Genomic DNA, 21,298 nt, shown 5'->3' on the forward strand with positions numbered 1-21,298 from the left:
CAACATTATCATCTGCCTTTGCCTTTTAGCAGCAGGTAATAATAAAATGAAAAACATTTTACAGGCCTGGAGTTCAAGTTGGTTTAAACTTTTTACTTCCTCTATCATATTATATTTAATACAAGGTATAATCTTTACATTAAAATACACAGTATATAGTGTACTAGTTTATTATTCATTTCCTTTACCAGTTGTCTTTGTAGATTAACTATTTACTGTAAGTGGTATTCATAAGTTATATGTTAGACAATCAAATGTAAAAGAAATGTCTGATTACTCATCATTATGACATAGTTCCATAAACCTTCCTGTTTTTCTTTCCTCCTCCTGCAGTTTTGATAAGGATGGAGACGTGCATTACCTTATCAAGTGGAGAGACCTGCCGTACGATCAGTGCACCTGGGAGGCAGACGATTTCGACGTCCCAGAATATGACATTTACAAAGCTTTCTACTGGGATCACAGGTAGATTAAAAGCGTTTTGCAGCCTTTTTTTTTTTTTTTACGAATTCTATGACGATGGAAATATGCGCTTGTGTTTACTATCTGCCCCCTTTTTCTATTTGTGTTTGTAAGTCATCATAAGAAGCTCTACATTTGTTTTTCAGAGAGCAGATTTTAGGAGAGGACCATCGCCCTCTTGTGGTAAGGAAGGGAAAGAAACTAAAAGAGGACTACCCTAAAAGAGAGGTCCCCCCTGATGCCCCCATCATAGATGTAAGAAGCTTTAAATACTAAGGATATCCGTTTTATTAGCATGCGTAACATCTACAAGTCTCAATTACCTTTTCACACCACCAGCCAACCATTAAGTTCGAGCACCAGCCCTGGTACATCAACGCCACTGGGGGAACGCTGCACCCGTACCAGCTAGAGGGTCTGAATTGGTTGAGATTTTCCTGGGCTCAGGGGACTGATACCATCCTGGCTGATGAAATGGGCCTCGGAAAGACGGTGCAGACGATAGTTTTTCTCTACTCACTGTACAAGGAGGTAAGGCTGGGGTAGTGTCTTCTTTTATCGTTCTCACATTCCAATCAAAAGGAAAAAGGCAGAACTAGTGATACTCAGTCTGGTAATATAAATGGTAATATGTACTTGGATTTAATCAGTTTGGACAGTGGGGAAATGAATGATTAAAAAATGGTTTTCTCCTTTCCTGTGAAGTACTCCAGGAGAGGATTGAGCTTGTCTTTCCTCTCTCCGTCAGGGTCACTCCAAGGGGCCTTTCTTGGTGAGCGCTCCTCTCTCCACGATCATCAACTGGGAGCGGGAGTTTGAGATGTGGGCTCCGGATTTCTACGTGGTGACTTACACCGGAGACAAAGACAGCAGGGCGACTATCAGGGAAAACGAGTTCACCTTTGAAGACAGCGCCGTGAAATCTGGACGGAAGGTGTTTCGTATGAAGGTACTGAGTCCCTCACAGCTCATTGTTAATGTTTTATACCCTTTAATGAGTTGCTGAGTCAGCATTCTCACGGTTTTCTGTACGTTTCAAATCAAAACTACTTCTTACTTAGAGCTATTTTAACCATTCATATCAAAACATTTGGCTCAATAATCTATGACTTTTAGTATTTGTAACTTTTACACTTTTTGAATTGTTTATTTTTATTTACAAAAACAGAATCACCATAGAAATACACTGAGATTTTTTTCAGTTCCTTCAGAAACATTGTTCACTGAAATCTGCTTCAGTATACTTCCTCTTTTTTAGTCATCTTTAGCTTTCAGCTGCAGATGAGTTCGTTTTACCTTTAGCTAATGTTTTGCTCGTTATTGCTTTGCAATGTTTAGTTAGGTTTTAGCTGTGATTTTAGATTCTGTTCAGTGAAGAATTCATTTTCTGCACATCTCAGCAGTCATGTTCACAGAAAGTTTCAATTTCTCTAGTTTTTAACTTGTAACTGACAGATGAATTGGGTAAATGTTACTATTTTTTCATAATATTCACTTCAACAAACCGGTTAATTGTTTTCTTTATGGCCTCCCTCCTGCAGAAAGACACTCCTATCAAGTTCCACGTGTTGCTGACGTCCTACGAACTGATCACCATCGATCAAGCCATTCTGGGCTCCGTCACCTGGGCCTGTCTGGTTGTAGACGAGGCCCACAGACTGAAAAACAACCAATCAAAGGTGAAAAAGCTGCGAGGCACCTCGTTTTTGTTAGCTTTGGAACCAGAAACTGAAAAATAATTAGTGAATTAAACGCAGGAAATTCGTTAAAGAGGGATGTTGGTGAAAGAGAATTGGAGTTTTAACCACTTTGCTTCCACTCAGTTTTTCAGAATCCTCAATGGGTATAAGATCTACTACAAGCTGCTGCTCACCGGGACTCCCCTGCAGAACAACCTGGAGGAGCTGTTCCATCTGCTTAACTTTCTCACCCCGGAGCGCTTCAAGTAAGTGCTGCCTTTTTTCCAGTCACACACATCCCATTGTCCAGCAGGTGACGGATCAGCTTTGGCAGGTATTCACCAGGAATGTGGCGTGTTCATAACGTGTGGAACGAGTTTCATGTTGGCTCCCATGGCAGCAAAATAAAGTCTTACCATCTGCATGCTCCACGGGAGTCAGCCATGTTTGAGGTGAACCTCAGGGAAGCAAAATGCACAACTTTTACTTTAGCTTCTGTTTGAAGTCAATATGTTACGAACTATAAGACTATATTATTAAAATAAAATATGTACTTATTTAAAATTGTCTTGTTTAAGTTTCCAACTGATAACTCTCCAATATATTTTATTCAAATCAAAAACTGCATATTTTGGGACAATAACAGAAGCATTGCTAAGGAAAAAGACTGGAGAAAGTAGATATGATACAACAACACTGCAATGAAACTTCAGTGGCGTGAACAAACACAGGAATTAAAATGGTTCAATTCTCTGTGCATTTCTGTTATCTTTGCAGCAACTTGGAAGGCTTCCTGGAGGAGTTTGCAGATATCTCCAAAGAGGACCAGATAAAGAAACTCCACGATCTTCTCGGCCCTCACATGCTTAGGAGGCTGAAAGCTGACGTCTTCAAGAACATGCCGGCAAAGACTGAGCTCATTGTCAGAGTGGAGCTCAGTCCCATGCAGAAGTAAGAAATATGTTTCAAGAAGGACTTCATAAACACTTACTTATTCCATGTGTTACTCGCTTATAAATGATAAACGACCCGGAATAAAAACAGATTCTGATTTTCCTCTGCTTGATTTCTGACCTCCTGCAGGAAATATTACAAGTTTATCTTGACACGAAATTTTGAGGCTCTGAACTCCAAAGGTGGAGGGAATCAAGTGTCTCTCCTCAACATCATGATGGACCTGAAGAAGTGCTGCAACCACCCCTACCTGTTCCCCGTGGCTGCCGTGGTAATGCATCAAATCCGCCTCGGGTTCATTTGTTTCAATGCAGAGCGCAAAAATATGTTCAGTCCCCATTTTGAAAATTGCCGTCCTTGTGTATGAGTTAGTTTTACATTGTCACTGTTGTTGTAAATCACTACTTCTTGTTGCTTTTTGTATTGAAGGAGGCTCCTGTTTTACCCAATGGTTCTTATGATGGCAATCTACTGGTGAAGTCCTCAGGAAAACTAACGCTGCTTCAGAAAATGCTGAAGAAACTCAAAGATGAAGGACACAGAGTTCTTATTTTCTCTCAGGTAATTGTCAAATAAATGTTACATCTTGGCAGGAATCTATGGTTGTCAGTGGTTGGTTACCGCCAGACACTTTTTAAAACGTGCTATAATTCTATAATTCAAAGCTCATACTTATATTTTGCTGCCAGATGACAAAGATGCTGGATCTACTTGAGGATTTTCTGGAGTTTGAAGGTTATAAGTATGAGCGGATTGATGGGGGGATCACTGGAGGCCTACGACAGGAAGCCATTGACCGATTCAATGGTGAGTTTTTCTGTCAGAACACATTTCCTCAGCTTGGATGAGATTCTGTCACCCGGTCTTGCTCATAAAGTTATTCTCTCCTTTTGTTTTGGGTCACAGCCCCGGGTGCGCAGCAGTTCTGCTTCTTGCTTTCAACACGAGCCGGAGGTCTTGGCATCAACCTGGCCAGTGCAGACACAGTCATCATCTACGACTCGGACTGGAATCCCCACAACGACATCCAGGTACTGATTTCTCACAGAATGGACCCTCCTACATGTATTCTTTTCAGTTTGTTACTTAAGACAGTGTGGATTCTTTTTAAAATTTTTAGCTTTTTTAGTTTCGCAGTTTACCTTTACCTGATGTTTTATGACATTTTTCCATTCTGCCAGGCTTTTAGCAGAGCCCACCGTATCGGCCAGAACAAGAAAGTGATGATCTACCGCTTTGTGACTCGGGGCTCGGTGGAGGAAAGAATCACTCAGGTAGCAAAGAGAAAAATGATGCTGACTCACCTGGTGGTGCGACCCGGCCTTGGCTCGAAAACGGGCTCCATGTCCAAACAGGAACTGGACGACATCCTCAAGTTTGGAACTGAGGAGCTTTTCAAGGATGAAATGGAGGCGGCACGAACAATGGGTTTGTCCGTTTTTAACACAGTTATAGTTACAACCTCAAGAGTAGACTAGAAAAATAATATTTTTTTGTGAAACTGTAGTGTGAGTGCTGAGTGACTTCGCTGAAATTAGTTGAACAATGAAAACATCAAAACAGTAACTGAAAGCCAAACGTTGCAAAACAAATGCTAAAAGGAACATAGAAATATCCAAAACAGAGCTAGTATGCAGGAGTAGATTTCAGAGAACAATGTTCTCAGTTCATGTATATGGAAGTAGTCTGACTGCAAACTATAGTTAGAAATAATTAACTTTTTGTTAACTGCCAGGAGTTAGTGTTTGTGATTAAATAAGGGCTTCTCATCACCAGGTGACAACAAAGATGGCGAGGAGGGCAATGTGATTCACTATGATGATGATGCCATTTCGAAGCTGCTGGACCGTAGCCAGGACGCCACCGAGGACACAGAGATCCAGAACATGAACGAGTACCTGAGCTCCTTCAAGGTGGCTCAGTACGTGGTGAAAGAAGAAGATGGAGAGGTGAGAATAGGCCGTGTTTTTAAAAAGAGTCCTGTATAACTAAGAAGTTTTCAGTCGTGGAAGAGACGCCGTCTGATGTTTGTTTCTGTCCGCGTTCAGGAGGAGGTGGAGCGGGAGATCATTAAGCAGGAGGAGAACGTGGACCCGGACTACTGGGAGAAACTCCTCCGCCATCACTACGAGCAGCAGCAGGAGGACCTGGCCCGGAACCTGGGCAAAGGCAAACGCATTCGGAAGCAGGTCAACTACAACGATACCACCCAGGAGGACCAAGGTAGGCCCAAAGCTGGTTTACACTTTCTGGCTGTTTTTACCAAGAAGAGACTTTCCTGTTAGTGTTATATAAAATAACAGCTACTGTCTGAAATAGATAAGCATCCTGGAGGAGGAAAACAGAACAAACCAACTTTCTGGCTTGTTATTCATCAGCTTAGAAAAACAGATTATCTTAAATGTATGTATATATAAATTCATTTTTTATGTAAGTTGTTTTTTGATTTGCTACAAATGGGCTGTTTGCCTGAATCCGACTGTAGAAAACAGATGAAAATATCTAATTCCACCCATTTAGTGTTCAGCTGTTTGGCTGTTGCCATCTTGGTCTTTTAATGGTTTTATTAATCAGTGGGTTTGATAAGGAACAAAACAATCAAACAAATGGTAAATTGCTTCGTGCTGATATGCATTAAAGCTTTGAAAAATGTTTCCATCTCAGTCTTTTGTGGCAGATTTGAAGGATTATCCATTTGCTGCATTCACTTCACTTTTCTTTTTCTAATATTGTAATGAATTTGCTTGAAGGGCAGCTTGAATCAGAGGCAGACAGATTTCTTTCTTTTGCTTCTCATCCAAGGACTTTTATCAAATAGGAAGAAAGTAAGGCCCAGCAACTATTGAAGGGATACATATCACCTGTCGCCTTTCATGCCGGAGTGTTAGACTGAAATCATCCTGTGCTGAGAAGGATTTGGTCAAACTTAGTAAATGACCTTTTTCTGATCCTCTGAGATCTGTTAGTGTTCAGAGAACATCTCGGGATGACTCACAGTAACTACCACACTGGGTTTTAGCTCAATATGTGTTTAATGAACTGATCTATGGCCACTTTTGTGTTGGCTAATGTCTATTAGCTGTGGTGGCCATCTTGAACTGAAGTGAATACAGAAGTTAATCAGTTGTAGATTTACAGGAAGTGATTACTTTCTGAGAGTTTCATTCAGATCAGTTCATTACTTTATGGGATATTTTGCTAACAGAAAGACAGGCTTGATGAGAAAAGTTATTGTCAAAGGTTTAATCAAAACATAATGCACGATGTTTTCCTCAGAGTATGTGTCGGGGATGATGCTCAGCCACTACCACTGCAAATCTTAGCTCAATATCTCTAAAACTGCCTGAGTTGTTTGCTAAGGTCAGTTGGCTGTAGTGGCCATCTTGATTTGAATTGACTCCACAATTGAGTTTGTTATAGATGTAATTATGTTTTGAATGTTTCTTTAGAATCCATTCAGTGGTTCATGAGACATTTTAACAAACCGACATTATAAACAGATGTCCCTCCATCAGCGGTTGCTCAGAGTTTGTGTTGTGTATCAGTCTCAGCTGCTACCACACCCAGTTTCAGCAGATTTCCTGTAAAAACTTTGGAATCGGATTGACTCCAAATGTTAATCCGTTATAGACGTCCATCCATTGATGAGCTTCTGAGTGTTTTATTAAAATCTGTCAGGTGGCTCATGAGATATTTGGCTAACACAGAAACAAAGAAATACACAGTGAGACCTCGCCTTTGGTGATGGGCGGTAATAAAACTGAATTGAGAAAACTCCTTGAATGAGAAGCAAAACATCGTCTAAATCAAAAAAAAGAGTCCGACTGTCTTTGAGTCAGTTTGCTTGGATTACTGAACGACTGAGTCTGAACAGAACAGAACAGAACAGAACAGAACAGAACAGTCTGACTGCTGAAAGAAGTGGGATGCTTCTCTGTTTGGTGGACTATAGAGTGCCTTTTTCTGCTGCCTTCAGTGTGCACGAGCAACATCTGGAGAGGCTTTCTGAGGGGAAGAAGCTCTTGAACCTCACGCTTTTATAGTCTTTTAAACTGCATTTAAATGCTTCTTTTTAATAGGTCAGTAGTTTCTCAGTCAATTGCATTTGATCTTTTAAGAGCTTGTAAAGCAGCTGAGAGTACACTCTGAGTTAAAGTGAGAGCTGCAGTTATCAACTCTCCTGAGTTTCAGAGGACAGAGGAGTGGTGCTCTGTGTGCATGCCCTGCTCTTGTAGTGGTCTGTAGTAATCTGCAGTGCCATGGCGCCCTCAGGTGGCCACCAACAGAAGCGAACGCAATGTACTGTTTCTCTTTGATGTGTTGCTCAGAGTGGCAGGATGATCTTTCAGACAATCAGTCGGAGTACTCTGTGGGGTCCGAGGACGAGGACGAAGATTTCGAAGAGAGGCCTGAAGGTAGGCGGCATGTTTACTTTGATTTAATTGTTCTGCTGACCTTCCCTCCAAGGTGCTGTTCAAACTTGGAAGTAAATGCAATTTTTTTTAACGCTGAACTTCTGTCTCCCCTAGGTGGACGCAGACAGTCCCGTCGGCAGCTCAAGAATGAGAAAGACAAACCTCTTCCCCCCTTACTGGCACGTGTCGGAGGGAGCATCGAGGTAGTCTTTTAAAAATATATATATTATACACACACACACACACAAACAGACACTTTATAATTATATAACCATATAACTCTTTTTATTTGATGATCAACTAATTTCATACACTGTGTTTAAAAGGATGAACTTATTTAGTTAGGGCTCATTGAAGGTTTAAAGGACTCGTTGCAAAGTCAGACAATATTTTCTGCTGCTTGATGTTGACGTTTTTTAGTTTCTGCTGCCTCATTCATCTCTTTCAAATCTGTTTACATCATTTCCTCCTCCTCCTCCTCCTCCCCCTCCTCACAAGGTCCTGGGGTTCAACACTCGCCAGAGGAAAGCCTTCCTCAACGCCATCATGCGCTGGGGCATGCCTCCTCAGGATGCCTTCAACTCGCACTGGCTGGTCCGGGACCTCAGAGGGAAAAGTGAGCGGGAGTTCAGGTGATGCTCTAAAATGATTTTTTTTTGTTTTCTGGAGGAGGCAGGAACAAGAATAAAGTTTGCTCTGGCCAGGATGTTTCATACTTTATGAGCAACTCAAACGTCGAACTCCTCACAGCAGGAATGTCAGCCATATTAACTGTGCCCACTTCAAGCTTCTGACCAATCACACAGTAGTTGTTGGAAAAAAAAAAAGTTCAAATGAGAACAAGCTGCGAGAACTCCAAAACCAGGGCTTTGAAGAAAGGATGACGTCAGTCTTAGCCCTGAGAGAGAGAACAATTATCTCTCTTCTAGCGGAGCAGCTCTTAGTCTGAAACTCTGACAGTGCTAAGCCTTTATTTTATGTATTTGCTACCTTTTATTAGCAGATATCCAAACAGAACATGAACTGCTGTCTTGTAATCCTTATAATGAACAGTTATTTAAGTGCCATTTTCGTATATAAGGAAATATTGAATTTTTAGCTCCAATATGTGGTCCCTCTGCTCTTATTATTGCAAGTGTTCACTTGTGTTACTAATATAAATACTGTAGTATTTCCTTAGTTGGGAACTGGTAGAAGATATGGTGTGACTGCTTTCCACCTTAGAGGAATTTCTCCTAAGTTTCCTTCAAAATGTCTCTCTTCACCAGGGCCTACGTGTCTCTGTTTATGAGACATTTATGTGAGCCGGGAGCCGACGGTGCAGAGACCTTTGCTGATGGCGTCCCTCGTGAGGGCCTGTCTCGTCAGCACGTTCTCACCAGGATCGGAGTCATGTCGCTTGTCAGGAAAAAGGTACGGCTTTTTCATCAGAAGGAAAGTAGGTCAGCGCATCCAGGCTGAAAGGCAAATGCAAAGAGGAAAAATAGTGTGAATCTTATTAGATTTGTTTGCCATTGGCTGGGAGATAAGAATTTTGTGTTTAAAGTTTTGAAAAACGCTCCTCAAATGAATGATTTTCTAAACTCTTTAATGTTCACAAGAATCTGCAGCTAATCAGAATAAATTAACGATATTAGGATCACCAGATGTAGGGTAACTTACAGATATTATAATTCTATAGAGCTACTCACAGTTTTCATGTTGGATGATCTTAAATATTTAGGTCCAGTTCAGTACATGTCTCAGTGTAAGAATGCTGACTCAGCAGTCACACACTCCATTCCCTGCGTTTTATTCATTTTTTAAGTCTAGCTGCTTCTGCATACTTTGTGTTGGTTTATCCATTTATATATCAAATGTTCAACTCATTCAGGAAATGGGTGCTTTGGCTTTTATTTTTGTACCTTTTATATTTTTCAAATATTTAACTTTACAAATATTTCACCATTTAAATCCACAGATCTTTTCATTTCCTTCAAAAACTGTTTTTTAACTTCATTTTCTTATGTGTTACTTTTAGCTAGTGTTTTGCTGCTTTTAGCCTTAAGCTAAAGTTCTACTACTTTTAACATCTAGCAAGCCTTTTGCTCCTTTTAGCTAGTATTTTATTACTTTTAGCATCTATCTAACATTTTGCTTCCTTTAGCTTTTAGCTAGTGTTCTGCTTTTTTTTTTTGCAGAAATTAGGCTGTGATTTTCAAACTATAACTAGTTAGTTGCAATTACAGCAACAAAAAAATTGCCTGTTTTCATTGCAATTTAAAGTCACCAATCTGTCTCCAACTGTCACAGCAACATAAATAAAATATGGATGGAAAAACAAATGAACATCATTGATAAAATGAATGATTTAATGATGATTAATACAAGTGGATGAAACAGTTTTGTGGATAAGAAGCCAGAATTGTAAGAACTATAAAACAAAGAGGCAGTGATGCACAGCAAAGCAAAAGGTGCTCCAAATGAAGGCTTATGTTTCAGATAACACACAACAAATCTGGAGCTTTTTGAACTGTTTGCTGCCAACAGCAAACTTCCTGGACATTGTTGCAGAAGCAATTACACACATGAAAGTAAAAGTACATTTTTACCTTCAGCTGTAAAGTTCTTGCAAAGTACTCAAGGGTTACAGTTCTGTTTTCAAAGACATCTGTATCCAAGTTTAGTAAAATATGTACCTTGGCTGCTAAGCTCACCAGGAAAGGATAAAGATAATCTTTTTAAATGAAGCATTGGGTATGTTTTTTTAGAAATATGTTTTCAACAAATGCTTGCCAGGCAAGTTTGAACTTAAGAAGAGTTGGTGCCTTTTTCTACAGGCAAAAACCCCCTAATGATTCAGTATGACTCATGTACTTTACAGTACAGATTCTTCTAATCCATTTAAGTTGAAGAAAGTGGGCCATTCCTCAGAACGGTTGGATTTTCATTAATATGGTTAAAGGAGTCTCTTCTCGCTGCAGGTGCAGGAGTTTGAACATGTAAATGGGAAGCTGAGCTCTCCAGACCTGATTCCTATTGGGATGGAGCTGAAGAAACTGACTGAAAGTGTTTCTTCTGATCCCAACACGCCTGTGCCAGCCAGCCCCGTGGCCACGCAGCCCAGCACCCCCATCCCGCCAGGTCAGAGCAGGCCCCTGTGTGTGTGTGTGTGTGTGTGTGCTTACTTGTCCAAAATATCTCAAGAACAACTGGTCAAATCTTCATGAAACATTATTTAATTTTTCTCTGAATGTAAATGTGTTTTTGATACTGTTCTGTGGGCTGTAGGGATCGAGTCTTTGGTGGGTAATGCTGAGGACAAGGAGACGTCAGAACAAGATGGAAGGAAATCATCAGAGCAGGAAGTAAGTTATTTATTTAACCTCCACCTGACTTTTATTCCCTTCATCTTTATAGTCTTATCCATGTTCACACAAGCTATCTTGTTGTAAAATAACTGTTTTTATCCACCACAGAAGATGCTTTTTTATTTCACTTTCAGACATCTTTTAAGTTGAATTTCGACCCTCTACCAACTTTTGTCTTACTCCTCCTGTTGCCCTATCTGTTCCCCCCCTGCAGGCTTTCAGTGCAGAGCCAGCCTCGGTGCCTGAGAAGGCTGCTGACAGTGAGAAGAGCAAGGCCAGCTCAGATGAGAAAACAGAAGATGAGAGGAACAGGACCAAATCCCCCACTGCAAAGGCCGAGCCGTGTGCTCACCCAAAAGAGTCGGCTTTCAAGCAGACAGAGCTGCCATCCAGTCATACCTCACCGAGGAGTGAGTGGCTGCATGATTCATGCGCCGCAAAACTATTCATCTGCAAGGCTGTGTTTTGTATGTTTAATCTTTTGTTTCTCTTATCCTCAGCGGACCCCTGCAAAGAAGCTGAGAAGTCCTCTGAAAAAGGAGACACTGGCTCTCCTCGGGAAAAAAACGAAGACAAAGAAAATAAGCCAGGTACACGACGCATGATGTGAATTCTCAAATGAAACGAGTACAAAAAGGCAACAAAAGCTGTGCTCCTGAAGGAAGCAACTTGTCTATTTGTAGTCACATTACATGGCCGTTTTTTTAAGAAAGCATCCTGTCTTTTGTGTGACTGCTGCAGATGATGTGAAGAGCGAAGCTGCATTAGAGGGTCGACTGAATGGAGACAAAGACACTCTGGATGAGATCGACGAGAGCAGAAAGGAGGAGAAAAATGGATTCAAAGCCAAGTTTATGTTTAATATCGCTGATGGAGGTTTCACTGGTGAGAAAACGGGAGAACGGATCAGAAACTTTTCTCATAAACTCACTGTCAGGTGCATGCTGTATGTATGATGGGAATGAGATGCAGTGATTCTAATTTTACGTTGAAATTTTAAATAAATCATTGATATTCAGAAGCTAAATTGAAAACAATGGAAGGAGATTGCTTATATTCAGCTAATATTTAGATTTGACCATACAAAATTTGGAATGAATATGTTTAAAACTGAAGCAGAGATATTATTTTGTTAAATTCAAATGTTTCCCTGTCAGTTTATTTCTGGTGACAGTAAAAAGAAACATTGTTTTGTTATTAATCTTGTTTGACTTCAGATGCTCTTCGCTCTCTCTAAATGATGGAAATGTCCTGAATGTTTGTTTATGTTATTTTTTTCTGAAAACTGTCTGTTTTTACTGTCATGCTGTCAGAGTTGCACACCCTCTGGCAAACAGAGGAGCGAGCGGCGCTGTCTTCTGGAAAAATACATGACATCTGGCATCGTCGCCATGACTACTGGCTGCTGGCTGGCATCGTAACGTATCCTTTCCTGTGTCAGAGCCAAAAGCTCAGCATCTCAGCAAAGTAATGTAATTACTTCTGACAGGAAGGAGCCGCAGCAGAAAAAAGGCTGATATTTACAAAATGTGATGAGTGATTTACAGGCAGGCTTTCCGCAAACACACGCCTCCGTTTTATTTGATGAATTTCATGAGCTTCTGTGCTCCTGTTTGTTTTCTTTGACCAGGACTGTATATCAGACATGGTTATGCTCGCTGGCAGGACATTCAGAATGACCCCCGTTACGCTATTCTGAACGAGCCCTTCAAAACTGAGATCCACAAGGGCAACTACTTAGAGATGAAGAACAAGTTCCTGGCGCGCCGCTTTAAGGCAAGCTGAGACCCCCTTTTTTATTTTTCTGTACTTGTTTGCAAACTGCTGTACTTCTTCATACACTGTTTATCAGCTGTTGTTATATCAAAATGTTCAGCTATTTCAGAATATGGGTTCTATAACTTTTGGTTTTTGCAACTTTTATACTTTTCATAATATTTAACTTTATTTACAAATATTTCCTGATAGAAATGCATTAAGATCTCTTCAGTTCCTTCAGATATATTTTTCTCTTTGAAACTCGCTTCAGCATCCTTCTTCTCTATTTTTGTCTTCTTAAGCTACTTTAGTTTTTAGCTGTCATTCGGCTACTTTTAGCATTTAGCTAGCCTTTTGCTACTTTTACCTTTTGGCTGGTATTTTTCAACTTTTAGATCATTTTAGCCTTTTGCTACATCCAACACTCAGTGTTCCTGTTGCATTTTCTCCGAAAAAACTTTTTCTCTAGTTTTTCATTCGTTTTTCGTTTCTCGCCAACTTTTGTCTTCTTCTTTCAGCTCTTAGAGCAGGCTCTGGTGATCGAGGAGCAGCTGCGGCGGGCAGCTTACCTCAACATGACCCAGGACCCCAGTCACCCGGCCATGGCTCTCAACACTCGCTTTGCTGAGGTGGAATGTTTGGCCGAGTCCCACCAACACCTGTCCAAAGAGTCTCTGGCCGGGAACAAGCCTGCCAACGCCGTGCTTCACAAAGGTCTGTGGTCCAGCTCCAAATCTAGCACCAGGGATCACTCAAGACCTCTCTCACTCAGTCCATCAAACATGGTCCAGCTGCTCTCGATGAGGCGAAAATACAGATGTTTTAATCCTGTTTTATGTGCTTTAACTGAAAAAAAAAGACCTTTTCTTGTTTTTGCACTTTTTAAAAGCATGATGTTCAATTTGTTTGCTACACTACTAAGTGCTTTGAGTTAAAAAAAAAAAGATTCATCCATCCAGACAGATGAATGGGCTGTCAGAGGAAGTGCACCCAGATGTTTCCATGTCTCTGTTTCTTGATACAGACATCCAGTAAAGATCCTGTTTCACACAGTGACTTTATTTCAGGTTACTCTGACTCACCATCAAACAAGCTCACAGTAATTAGGTTGACAATTTTGGGAAAAAAGCCAAAGACTTGATGAAAATGAGGTGCTGAAGTGTTAATGTTTCAAATTTATTTCATTTCTGCCCTCATGGAGTTATCTGAGAGCAAAACATTTTTTTGGGTTCAGTTCTCAGCAGTTTAGAATTTAAATTTCTGCATCACACAATTATTTTTGCTCATAAAATAACAAAAAATGTAAAAAAAAATATATATATGTATTTAAAAAAATGGTGTGACTTTTTTATATTAGATGTTTAGAATTTAACAAAGCATTTAAACAAGTAAAACTTAAAAAAATTCCGATTGGCTTACAAAGTGTTCCCGTGTTCTTTCAGTGCTGAACCAGTTAGAGGAACTTCTGAGTGACATGAAAGCAGATGTGACCCGACTCCCAAACATGCTGTCCAGAATCCCGCCGGTGTCGGCCCGTCTGCAGATGTCTGAGAGGAGCATCCTGAGCCGCCTCACCAGCCGAGGCAGCGAACCTCCACTGCAGCAGGTCAGACCGGACCTGCTGCTCACACCGCTCAGATGGAAGAAAAGAAGTTCATTTATTCCGAAACAGCCAATTATAGATAGATAGATAGATAGATAGATAGATAGATAGATAGATAGATAGATAGATAGATAGATAGACATAAAGAAAATGCACGCTTCTGTGGAGTCAAATGTGCTCTTTTACGTAAACAATAGATTGACTTTTTTATATTTTATCCTTTAAAAACATATAAAGTAATGTCTTGTAGAGGCCAGTATGGATGAACCAGGCTGTAACTATTATTACACACTGAAGGTTGGCAACTCATAGGAATAAGAACACACGCTTCAGTAAAATAAGCACAAAGATGGACTCATATTTTTTAGAAATAAAATGCTTCTTGGTTGTCACAGTTTGGGAACTACGGTATTCTGTTAAAAGTAAGTAAAATTTATTCATATAGCATTTTTCACACATAAAAACTACAAAGTGCTTCACAATAAAATACACAGAAAAAAAAATAAATACAAAGCATTAAAATAAAAACTGATAATTAAAAAAGGACAAAAACAAGTTAAGCATAGTGTCATAGGAAAATCAAAAATGAGTAGAACATGAGAATAAAGGAAGGGAACGGATTGAAACCAGCAACTCCCCTGAGTTTTACAGGATATCGAGTCTTCGGAGCTGCTAACAGATTCTGGCTGGAGGACCTGAGAGTTGAGTTGCAGTATATGGCTTTAACAATTCATTTATTTAAAGAGGAGCTTGTCTGTGCAGAGCAGGAAAAAACTCCTAAAACTTATTAAATCTATGTCTAACAAGAGCTTCCTAACATGTAATGTAAGGAAAAAAACAAGACCAAACGACTCTTAAAGGAACTCATTGCAAAGCAGTTTTACTCCAGTTTTTCAGATATGGATTGATATGAAGTTCTGAAATGCAGGAGATGGCAGTGAGTACCTTTAAGTTGTTAATTTGAACCACCCAAATCAATATTTTGTTCCTAGTAAATTAGGCAAAAATTAAATTGTCTCATTATTTTCCTCCTTGGCCTTTTATTATCTTCTTCAATAAGTTTGTTTCAACCCAGTGGTCCTAATGATCATGATGTTTGATGCTGCCGTTTTGTTACTTTGGATGCCGTCTTTGTAACCACAATTCATCAAATGGACTCACTTTCCTGTGTTGTTTATGCTGTCCTGCTGTAAACAGAAATTTAGTTTGAAGAAGCAATACAAACCTATTAATGTTAATGAGAGTCAGCAGCTCACACTGAATACTTGCTGCTTCAACGCAATAACAAAGAGGATTGACCTGTTGTTATTCTCTGATAAATCATTCATGTAACCTTGTGGCCTGATGGAGGGTAACTCATCTTTCTTGTTTGTTTTTCAGCCTTTCAGCCAGGGTGGGTTCGGCTGCTCACAGATGTACAGCAGCACCTTTGGTGGGGGATTCAGAGGACCAGGCGGACAGCCCATGGTCAACTACAGTCAGATGCCTCTTGGACCCTACGTCAGCGGTAACAATCAACACTTGTAATAAATCAAATGTGACATGAGGCAGGAGGGAAACAGAGGTTATTCAGGTCACTTCCATTTTTAAAGCTGTTTCAACAGGCAGAGAAAACTAATGTTCAAAAAGAGCATTTATACTAAAGATGCAAATGCTGCAGAAATGATTTAAACAGATTGAGAAAGTGTCAGAAGTTCAAAGAAATGTGTCAGTGAAAAATATCTATAATTTTATTTGCTTCTACATTTCCTTTTCTTTTCTAAAAAAAATAAGATTAGTAAGTTGCTGATGATATGTTGAATGCAGGAACGTGTAAAATGCAATCAGAAGGCAGTATTTAAGGTGGAATCTCCCTGGGCTGCAGTCAGTGAGCAGCGTTTGTGAGGGAGCAGTGGTTCTCGGTCGCATCGGCTTGCTCCCTTGAGTTTTCCTCTCAAAATAGTCACAGATCTGCACGTGTTAAAATGTGTGGTAACAGAAAATGTGCAAAATAAAAAAAGGGCATAACCAATACTGTGCAGAATAGATTTTCAAAAGCGGGTCGTTCCAAATCTGGCTGCGCAGCTCGCTTGTCATTCGGTCACAAACACTCAGAATTCTGTGAGTCTGCGACCAAAAATCTGCCTAATTTTTTCACAATTTTGAGTCTCCAACAGTTGCAGCCCAGTTAGATACTATAGAAGGCAGCTCGCTCAAAATCAGTGTTTAAAAATCAACTCTGTTGGCTAACGAGAAAGAGGAAATTAGGTCAACAATGACTCTGTTTGTTAATTGTTTCTTTTTAAGGAGCACATACTGATTCTTTACCCAGCTCTGTAGATGGATGCAACTGAGAATGTAGAGCTTATAATAACTCACTGATTCTAAATGAAGGGTGCTTTTTTTATCTGAAGATCCATATTTCCGATCTTACTGTGAGCAATTAAATATGAGCTATTTTCACTTTTCAGTGTCCTCTAATGGCCCCCCGGCCCCTACAAGCCATCTGGACAAGAAATCACTTGACTCTTTGAGAGACGTGGCTACGCCTGAACTCAAATCAGGCAAATCTAGCGATGTCATCTGTATCGAGGACTAGACCAGCTCTGTCTGAATGACCCGAGGTCAGAAACTCCCAGGGATGGAATCTGTATGGATGACTGCTGCCCTTGTCTGTTTCCTCCTTCCTCTCTGCAGTGTGTGGATGAGACGATGAACTTTTTGATTCTTGGAGACGTATCTATCTTAAAGGTTGCACTTTTATCTTTTAAAAGTCCTATAAAAGTACTTCAGTAGGCATTTATTCTGTCTGAAATGCACAGTTGCAAATTAAGAGGGAAAATGGAGCAGCTTTTCTTTTTTTTGGAAGAGGACTTTAGAAGGTCTGCACTACAAACCAGAACTCAATCAAGCTGAGTTTTGGATGCTCTTCGTTGGGGGCTCATTTTGATCTTGTAATATAAGCTTTTTTTCTGCAAGCTGCAACTTTCTAAGTGTCTGTGTGTTCTTTTGCTTTTATCTATTCTCCAACAGCCCCTTTACACTGTGACTGTGCTGCTCTGGAATCTTATAGGAGAGGAGAGAAACTCAGTCGTAGTTTGATTGTTTCTGACAGCCGTTGAAATTTTGTTACATGAATATGTGTTGTAAGCAGCGAATAGAATATTGATTTTAAAACATCAAAAACTGTATATCCTTTAGCAAAACAGTCTGTCTGCCTCCTCTAAAGACTGCCACCTGCTGGTAACTTGGGGAAAGTAAAACTGCAGCTACATACTGACTGCAGCACCTTTGAAGGCTCGCCTCTTGTACAGTAAATATTCAGAAACTGCAGTTTATTTTCCATGAGAATGAACATATGTACACATTCATGGACACCTTCAGGGATGACGTAAAATCCCAGGCTTGTAGATGAAACATCAAACAGAGCAGGAAATCTTTGGGAGTGAGAGAAGCATCATTAATGCATTTTTAGACAACTCAGTATTTCTGTGTTATGGTACAATTTTTGTGATTCTCTTCATTTGAATGTTGGTATTATATTAGCCGTGAAGCCGAACCTCGGGGCCATAATCGTGGCAGTGTCTGGCCCTCAGTGTTCGGGCCAACTGAGACTCCTGAATGAATGGATGCATTTTCTCTTTTCTGTCCAGGAACTTTCCCACTTCCTGTTTAGCTGTTAGAATGACATAATGTGATGCCATGGCACATTCCGTTTGCAAGTCTTTTGTTTTCCTCTCTTCATTTTGTAGTAAAGTCAGGTGTATTTTGTCACTTGATGCCAGTATAAAAGGTGAATGATTTGTTCCTTGATGCAGTGTATTTTCTCTGGTGGTGCCACAGTCTGAACCCACGTGTGAAGGAATGTTTGTCAGCCTTTAAGGACTCGTGTTGCACAACGTTGATCTGAGACATTTACCACCAGTTTTTTTTATTCTTTGTTTATTGTACTTTTTGTCATCTGTTGATTTAACCTGTGTGAATTCATGTTAAAACATCATTGCTTTTATCACGTGCTAAAGTGACTTTAAAATTTTATTGTCCTATGAGCAAAAATGGAGAGCCGTTGGAAAAAAAAAATCGGAAAGAACAGAATGTAATGATCTGCAATTAATTCAAAACCATTAAATTAGTATAAAAAACATCAGAAAAAAATGGTACAAAATTTGATTACCATTAAGGTGCATTTTAGCTCTTTTTACTACACTTTATGAGTGTTTGGAAGTGGAGGAAACCAGTAATTTACTGTACTTAAGGGTTGGCCCGCCTTGTTTCTCGAGCCATGCCGTTGTAACGCGTGTGGAATGCAGCTTGTCATCGTCTTGCCTAAATATTCAAGGCCTTTCCTAAAAAAAAAGCAGCTTTTATTTGTCAGCACTTGTTTCTCGAAAACCTGTCATTCAGCTTTAATTGTGCCTTCTTGAACGTGTAAGTGAATACACACCCAGACTTCTGCAAATGCTGGTGGTTGAACTGTGTGCTGATGACAAGCTGATGGATTCGTATGTTCAGAATGAAGGAAACATTATCATTGATTTAAAAGAATATATGTCTTAATTTTGACTTTGCCTTTATTTTGACACGGTAGGGGCTGGTCAGTGCTGCAGGTTGGAGCCCAGGTTGTCAGGAAGGGCATTCAGTGTAAAATCAATTCCCAAATCTTCCGTGCAAGTTCTCTGGCTGTGGCAATCCCTGAAGGAGGGAGCAGCTGAAAGAACAACAACACTATTAAAACTGATTACTGATATTACTTTTATCTGTAGATGTTGTGCTTACTCATAGAATTACAATATGTTTTTAATTCTGAAGTCTTGGAAGTTGCAACTATCATTGTTGGTGTTGCGTTTTGTTCCATTTTTTCTCCCTAAAAAGACTAAATTGTGAGCTACAGTAAGCTGGTTGTAGCAGCTGCATCTTAATTTTTCTTCTCTGTAATCAGTTAAGTATGCAGAGCAATGGCAGGTTGCCAGTTTTCTTACAAGTGGCCAATATCATCTGATTTAAAATCGGTCAGCCGATTAATCGGTTTATCTCTAGTCTGTTGCATTCTGCCTTTAAACCTAATCATGTTCTTGGCCATCGAGGCATTTAAATTAGTAAAACTGGCATCAAATTTGACCATATGATTTTCAAAAACCAATAACAGTGTTATATGCTGTTTGCACTATTCTAAATGAACATAAGGTGGAAATAATTTGCAGATCATTGCTTTCTGTTTGACTTTATTTTTTCTAAAGCAGTGTGAGACTCAAAGTGCCAGTCTTTAAACTTTTCTCTGCTTTTTCAAACATTCTAGTTTGTCTCACCCTTGCTTTTTAAATGTGTGGGCTTACAGCTGTGATGGACTTTTCAAACAGAGAGAGTAGTGTTTTACAGCCTTCACTGTGCAGATTTGTGCAGCCTCTTTTTCTCTAATTTCAAAACACTGATTTTCCCTGTGGAGTTCTTTTTTTCATTCACATTAATTGTGCCACTTTAGCTTCCTCACTCTGTTGATTTCTCAACATGTTTTGACTGGAAACTCACTTTTGGACACCACAATGAGATGAATCTTGAAGTGCATCGCACCAGTTTTCGTGGTACTTTTTTATCGTTTATCAGTGCTGAATGTTGCCAACTGTGATTTTGTTTATGCCATAAAATACTTGACCATGACATGTATTGGGTTGCTTGACAGATAGGACCTCAGAATCATGTAAATACTTGAACAATTTTTCAGAGATAAGCTTGTGTCATATAATTTTCTTTTTTTGTATTAAGATGAAAAAAAGATGAATGTCCTCTGAAGTGTGTTGCTATAAACCTGCTCTGTGCACAGTGTGTGCTCATCAATCAAAATCTTTTCCTTCTGGAGCGATGACAACAGGAACACAGGACTCCAATGAAAATGCAATCAAACTGAAGCCCGTATGAATGTAACGTCTGTTTAAAAAGGCTTCAGTCTAATATAAATATGTTAACAATGTATGTATTTGCTTATTAACATGGCTTCAAAAGCTACCAAAAGACCCTGAAAAAAAGGCACCTTTGTTGCAGTGAACGCTTCACAGCATGTGAAGCGTTTGACGGTTCACTTTCAGGAGGTGGCAGCGTATCTAGCATTTACAGACAATGAGCTCCAAGCAGTGTTATGGTTCTGATAATTGTGCTGTACAGCAACTGAATGAAAAAGTGAATTGTCATCTTTTTATTTGTATTCCGTGTATTTGTTCAGTGTGTTTTAATAAATCTTCTGGACAACTGTAACAACGTGCGATCATTTCTTGCCTCGCAGTCATTCTGGCAGACAAAAGAAGAAGCGTGCACTTGAGTAATTGAGCTGGGTTCAGCAGGACTTCCCGTTTAATTAAAGCAAATGACATTCCCTTGACACAATCTTGCGCATTACCTTGTTCTCATTGTGCTGTGTCTTCCAGCGCCGCTTGTCACAACTGCCACAAGCCTGCAGTGCAGCAAACATGATTAACAGCAGAAACAGAAACACTTATTCAGTAAAACAGAAAAACAGCAGACACCAGGCCACTTGAAAATGTCACTGATACGTTCCCAAAACAACATAAATCACAACTAATACACACACTTGATGTTTATTTACACAGATACGACTTTTCTTTGCTTGTCTATTTCACTGTTTTCCAGAGGGAATCATTTTTTTCTGCTGTACTTTTATTTGCCAAAAGGAATAATTATAAATTACTTTTGGAAGTAAGACTCCACACAAGGAGCTGGTCGTCGCTCGCTGCTGAAAGGTGAAGGTGGACAATCATGTTTGTCACACATCTGTGTTCATGTGTCTGTCTGTTGCAATAAACCAACATAAAAATGGTGGTAAAATTTGATATAGTAGTCGCTGAGAGTCATTCCCAACGTATACGCAATACACACAGTATTACATATTGTGAATAAGATTATTTTTAAGGTTCAAATGGTTACAGCTCCGTCATTTCACAACATGAAAGATTAGTTTAAAACTTTAGCATGAAAGGTAGTGAGTGATGTGCCTTATTTTAAGGCATGCTAGGCCCCAATTTTTATTGTTCTCTAATGAATAAAATAAAGTTATGCTGCAAATTAAAATGACTGATAAAAATTAATACA

The 21,298-nt window shown here is 39.7% G+C and overlaps 1 protein-coding gene across 2 annotated transcripts in view; it reads left to right on the forward strand.

The window, feature by feature from the left end:
* The window catches only part of chd5 (chromodomain helicase DNA binding protein 5), a 43,046-nt gene extending 22,600 nt beyond the window's left edge, over positions 1-20,446 (forward strand). Inside the window, exons 12-40 of one of the 2 annotated variants that reach the window (XM_017408800.3) lie at positions 334-465; positions 609-717; positions 802-993; positions 1,211-1,411; positions 2,004-2,141; positions 2,286-2,407; positions 2,919-3,092; positions 3,225-3,366; positions 3,525-3,656; positions 3,785-3,902; positions 4,002-4,126; positions 4,277-4,523; positions 4,872-5,044; positions 5,144-5,318; positions 7,424-7,510; positions 7,625-7,713; positions 8,009-8,142; positions 8,779-8,923; positions 10,474-10,633; positions 10,781-10,857; positions 11,075-11,270; positions 11,361-11,450; positions 11,602-11,745; positions 12,174-12,282; positions 12,504-12,636; positions 13,137-13,332; positions 14,061-14,224; positions 15,602-15,728; positions 16,672-20,446. In XM_017408800.3, the coding sequence (XP_017264289.1) occupies positions 334-465; positions 609-717; positions 802-993; positions 1,211-1,411; positions 2,004-2,141; positions 2,286-2,407; positions 2,919-3,092; positions 3,225-3,366; positions 3,525-3,656; positions 3,785-3,902; positions 4,002-4,126; positions 4,277-4,523; positions 4,872-5,044; positions 5,144-5,318; positions 7,424-7,510; positions 7,625-7,713; positions 8,009-8,142; positions 8,779-8,923; positions 10,474-10,633; positions 10,781-10,857; positions 11,075-11,270; positions 11,361-11,450; positions 11,602-11,745; positions 12,174-12,282; positions 12,504-12,636; positions 13,137-13,332; positions 14,061-14,224; positions 15,602-15,728; positions 16,672-16,799 (4,159 nt within the window). In that variant the 3' untranslated portion in view covers positions 16,800-20,446. The remainder of the gene's footprint in view (positions 1-333; positions 466-608; positions 718-801; positions 994-1,210; positions 1,412-2,003; positions 2,142-2,285; positions 2,408-2,918; positions 3,093-3,224; positions 3,367-3,524; positions 3,657-3,784; positions 3,903-4,001; positions 4,127-4,276; positions 4,524-4,871; positions 5,045-5,143; positions 5,319-7,423; positions 7,511-7,624; positions 7,714-8,008; positions 8,143-8,778; positions 8,924-10,473; positions 10,634-10,780; positions 10,858-11,074; positions 11,271-11,360; positions 11,451-11,601; positions 11,746-12,173; positions 12,283-12,503; positions 12,637-13,136; positions 13,333-14,060; positions 14,225-15,601; positions 15,729-16,671) is intronic. The other variant, XM_017408801.3, reaches the window with a different exon arrangement.
* The last annotated feature ends 852 nt before the right edge of the window (positions 20,447-21,298 follow it).

This window comes from Kryptolebias marmoratus, linkage group LG4 (assembly GCF_001649575.2).
Source record: "Kryptolebias marmoratus isolate JLee-2015 linkage group LG4, ASM164957v2, whole genome shotgun sequence".
Taxonomy (NCBI): domain Eukaryota; kingdom Metazoa; phylum Chordata; class Actinopteri; order Cyprinodontiformes; family Rivulidae; genus Kryptolebias; species Kryptolebias marmoratus.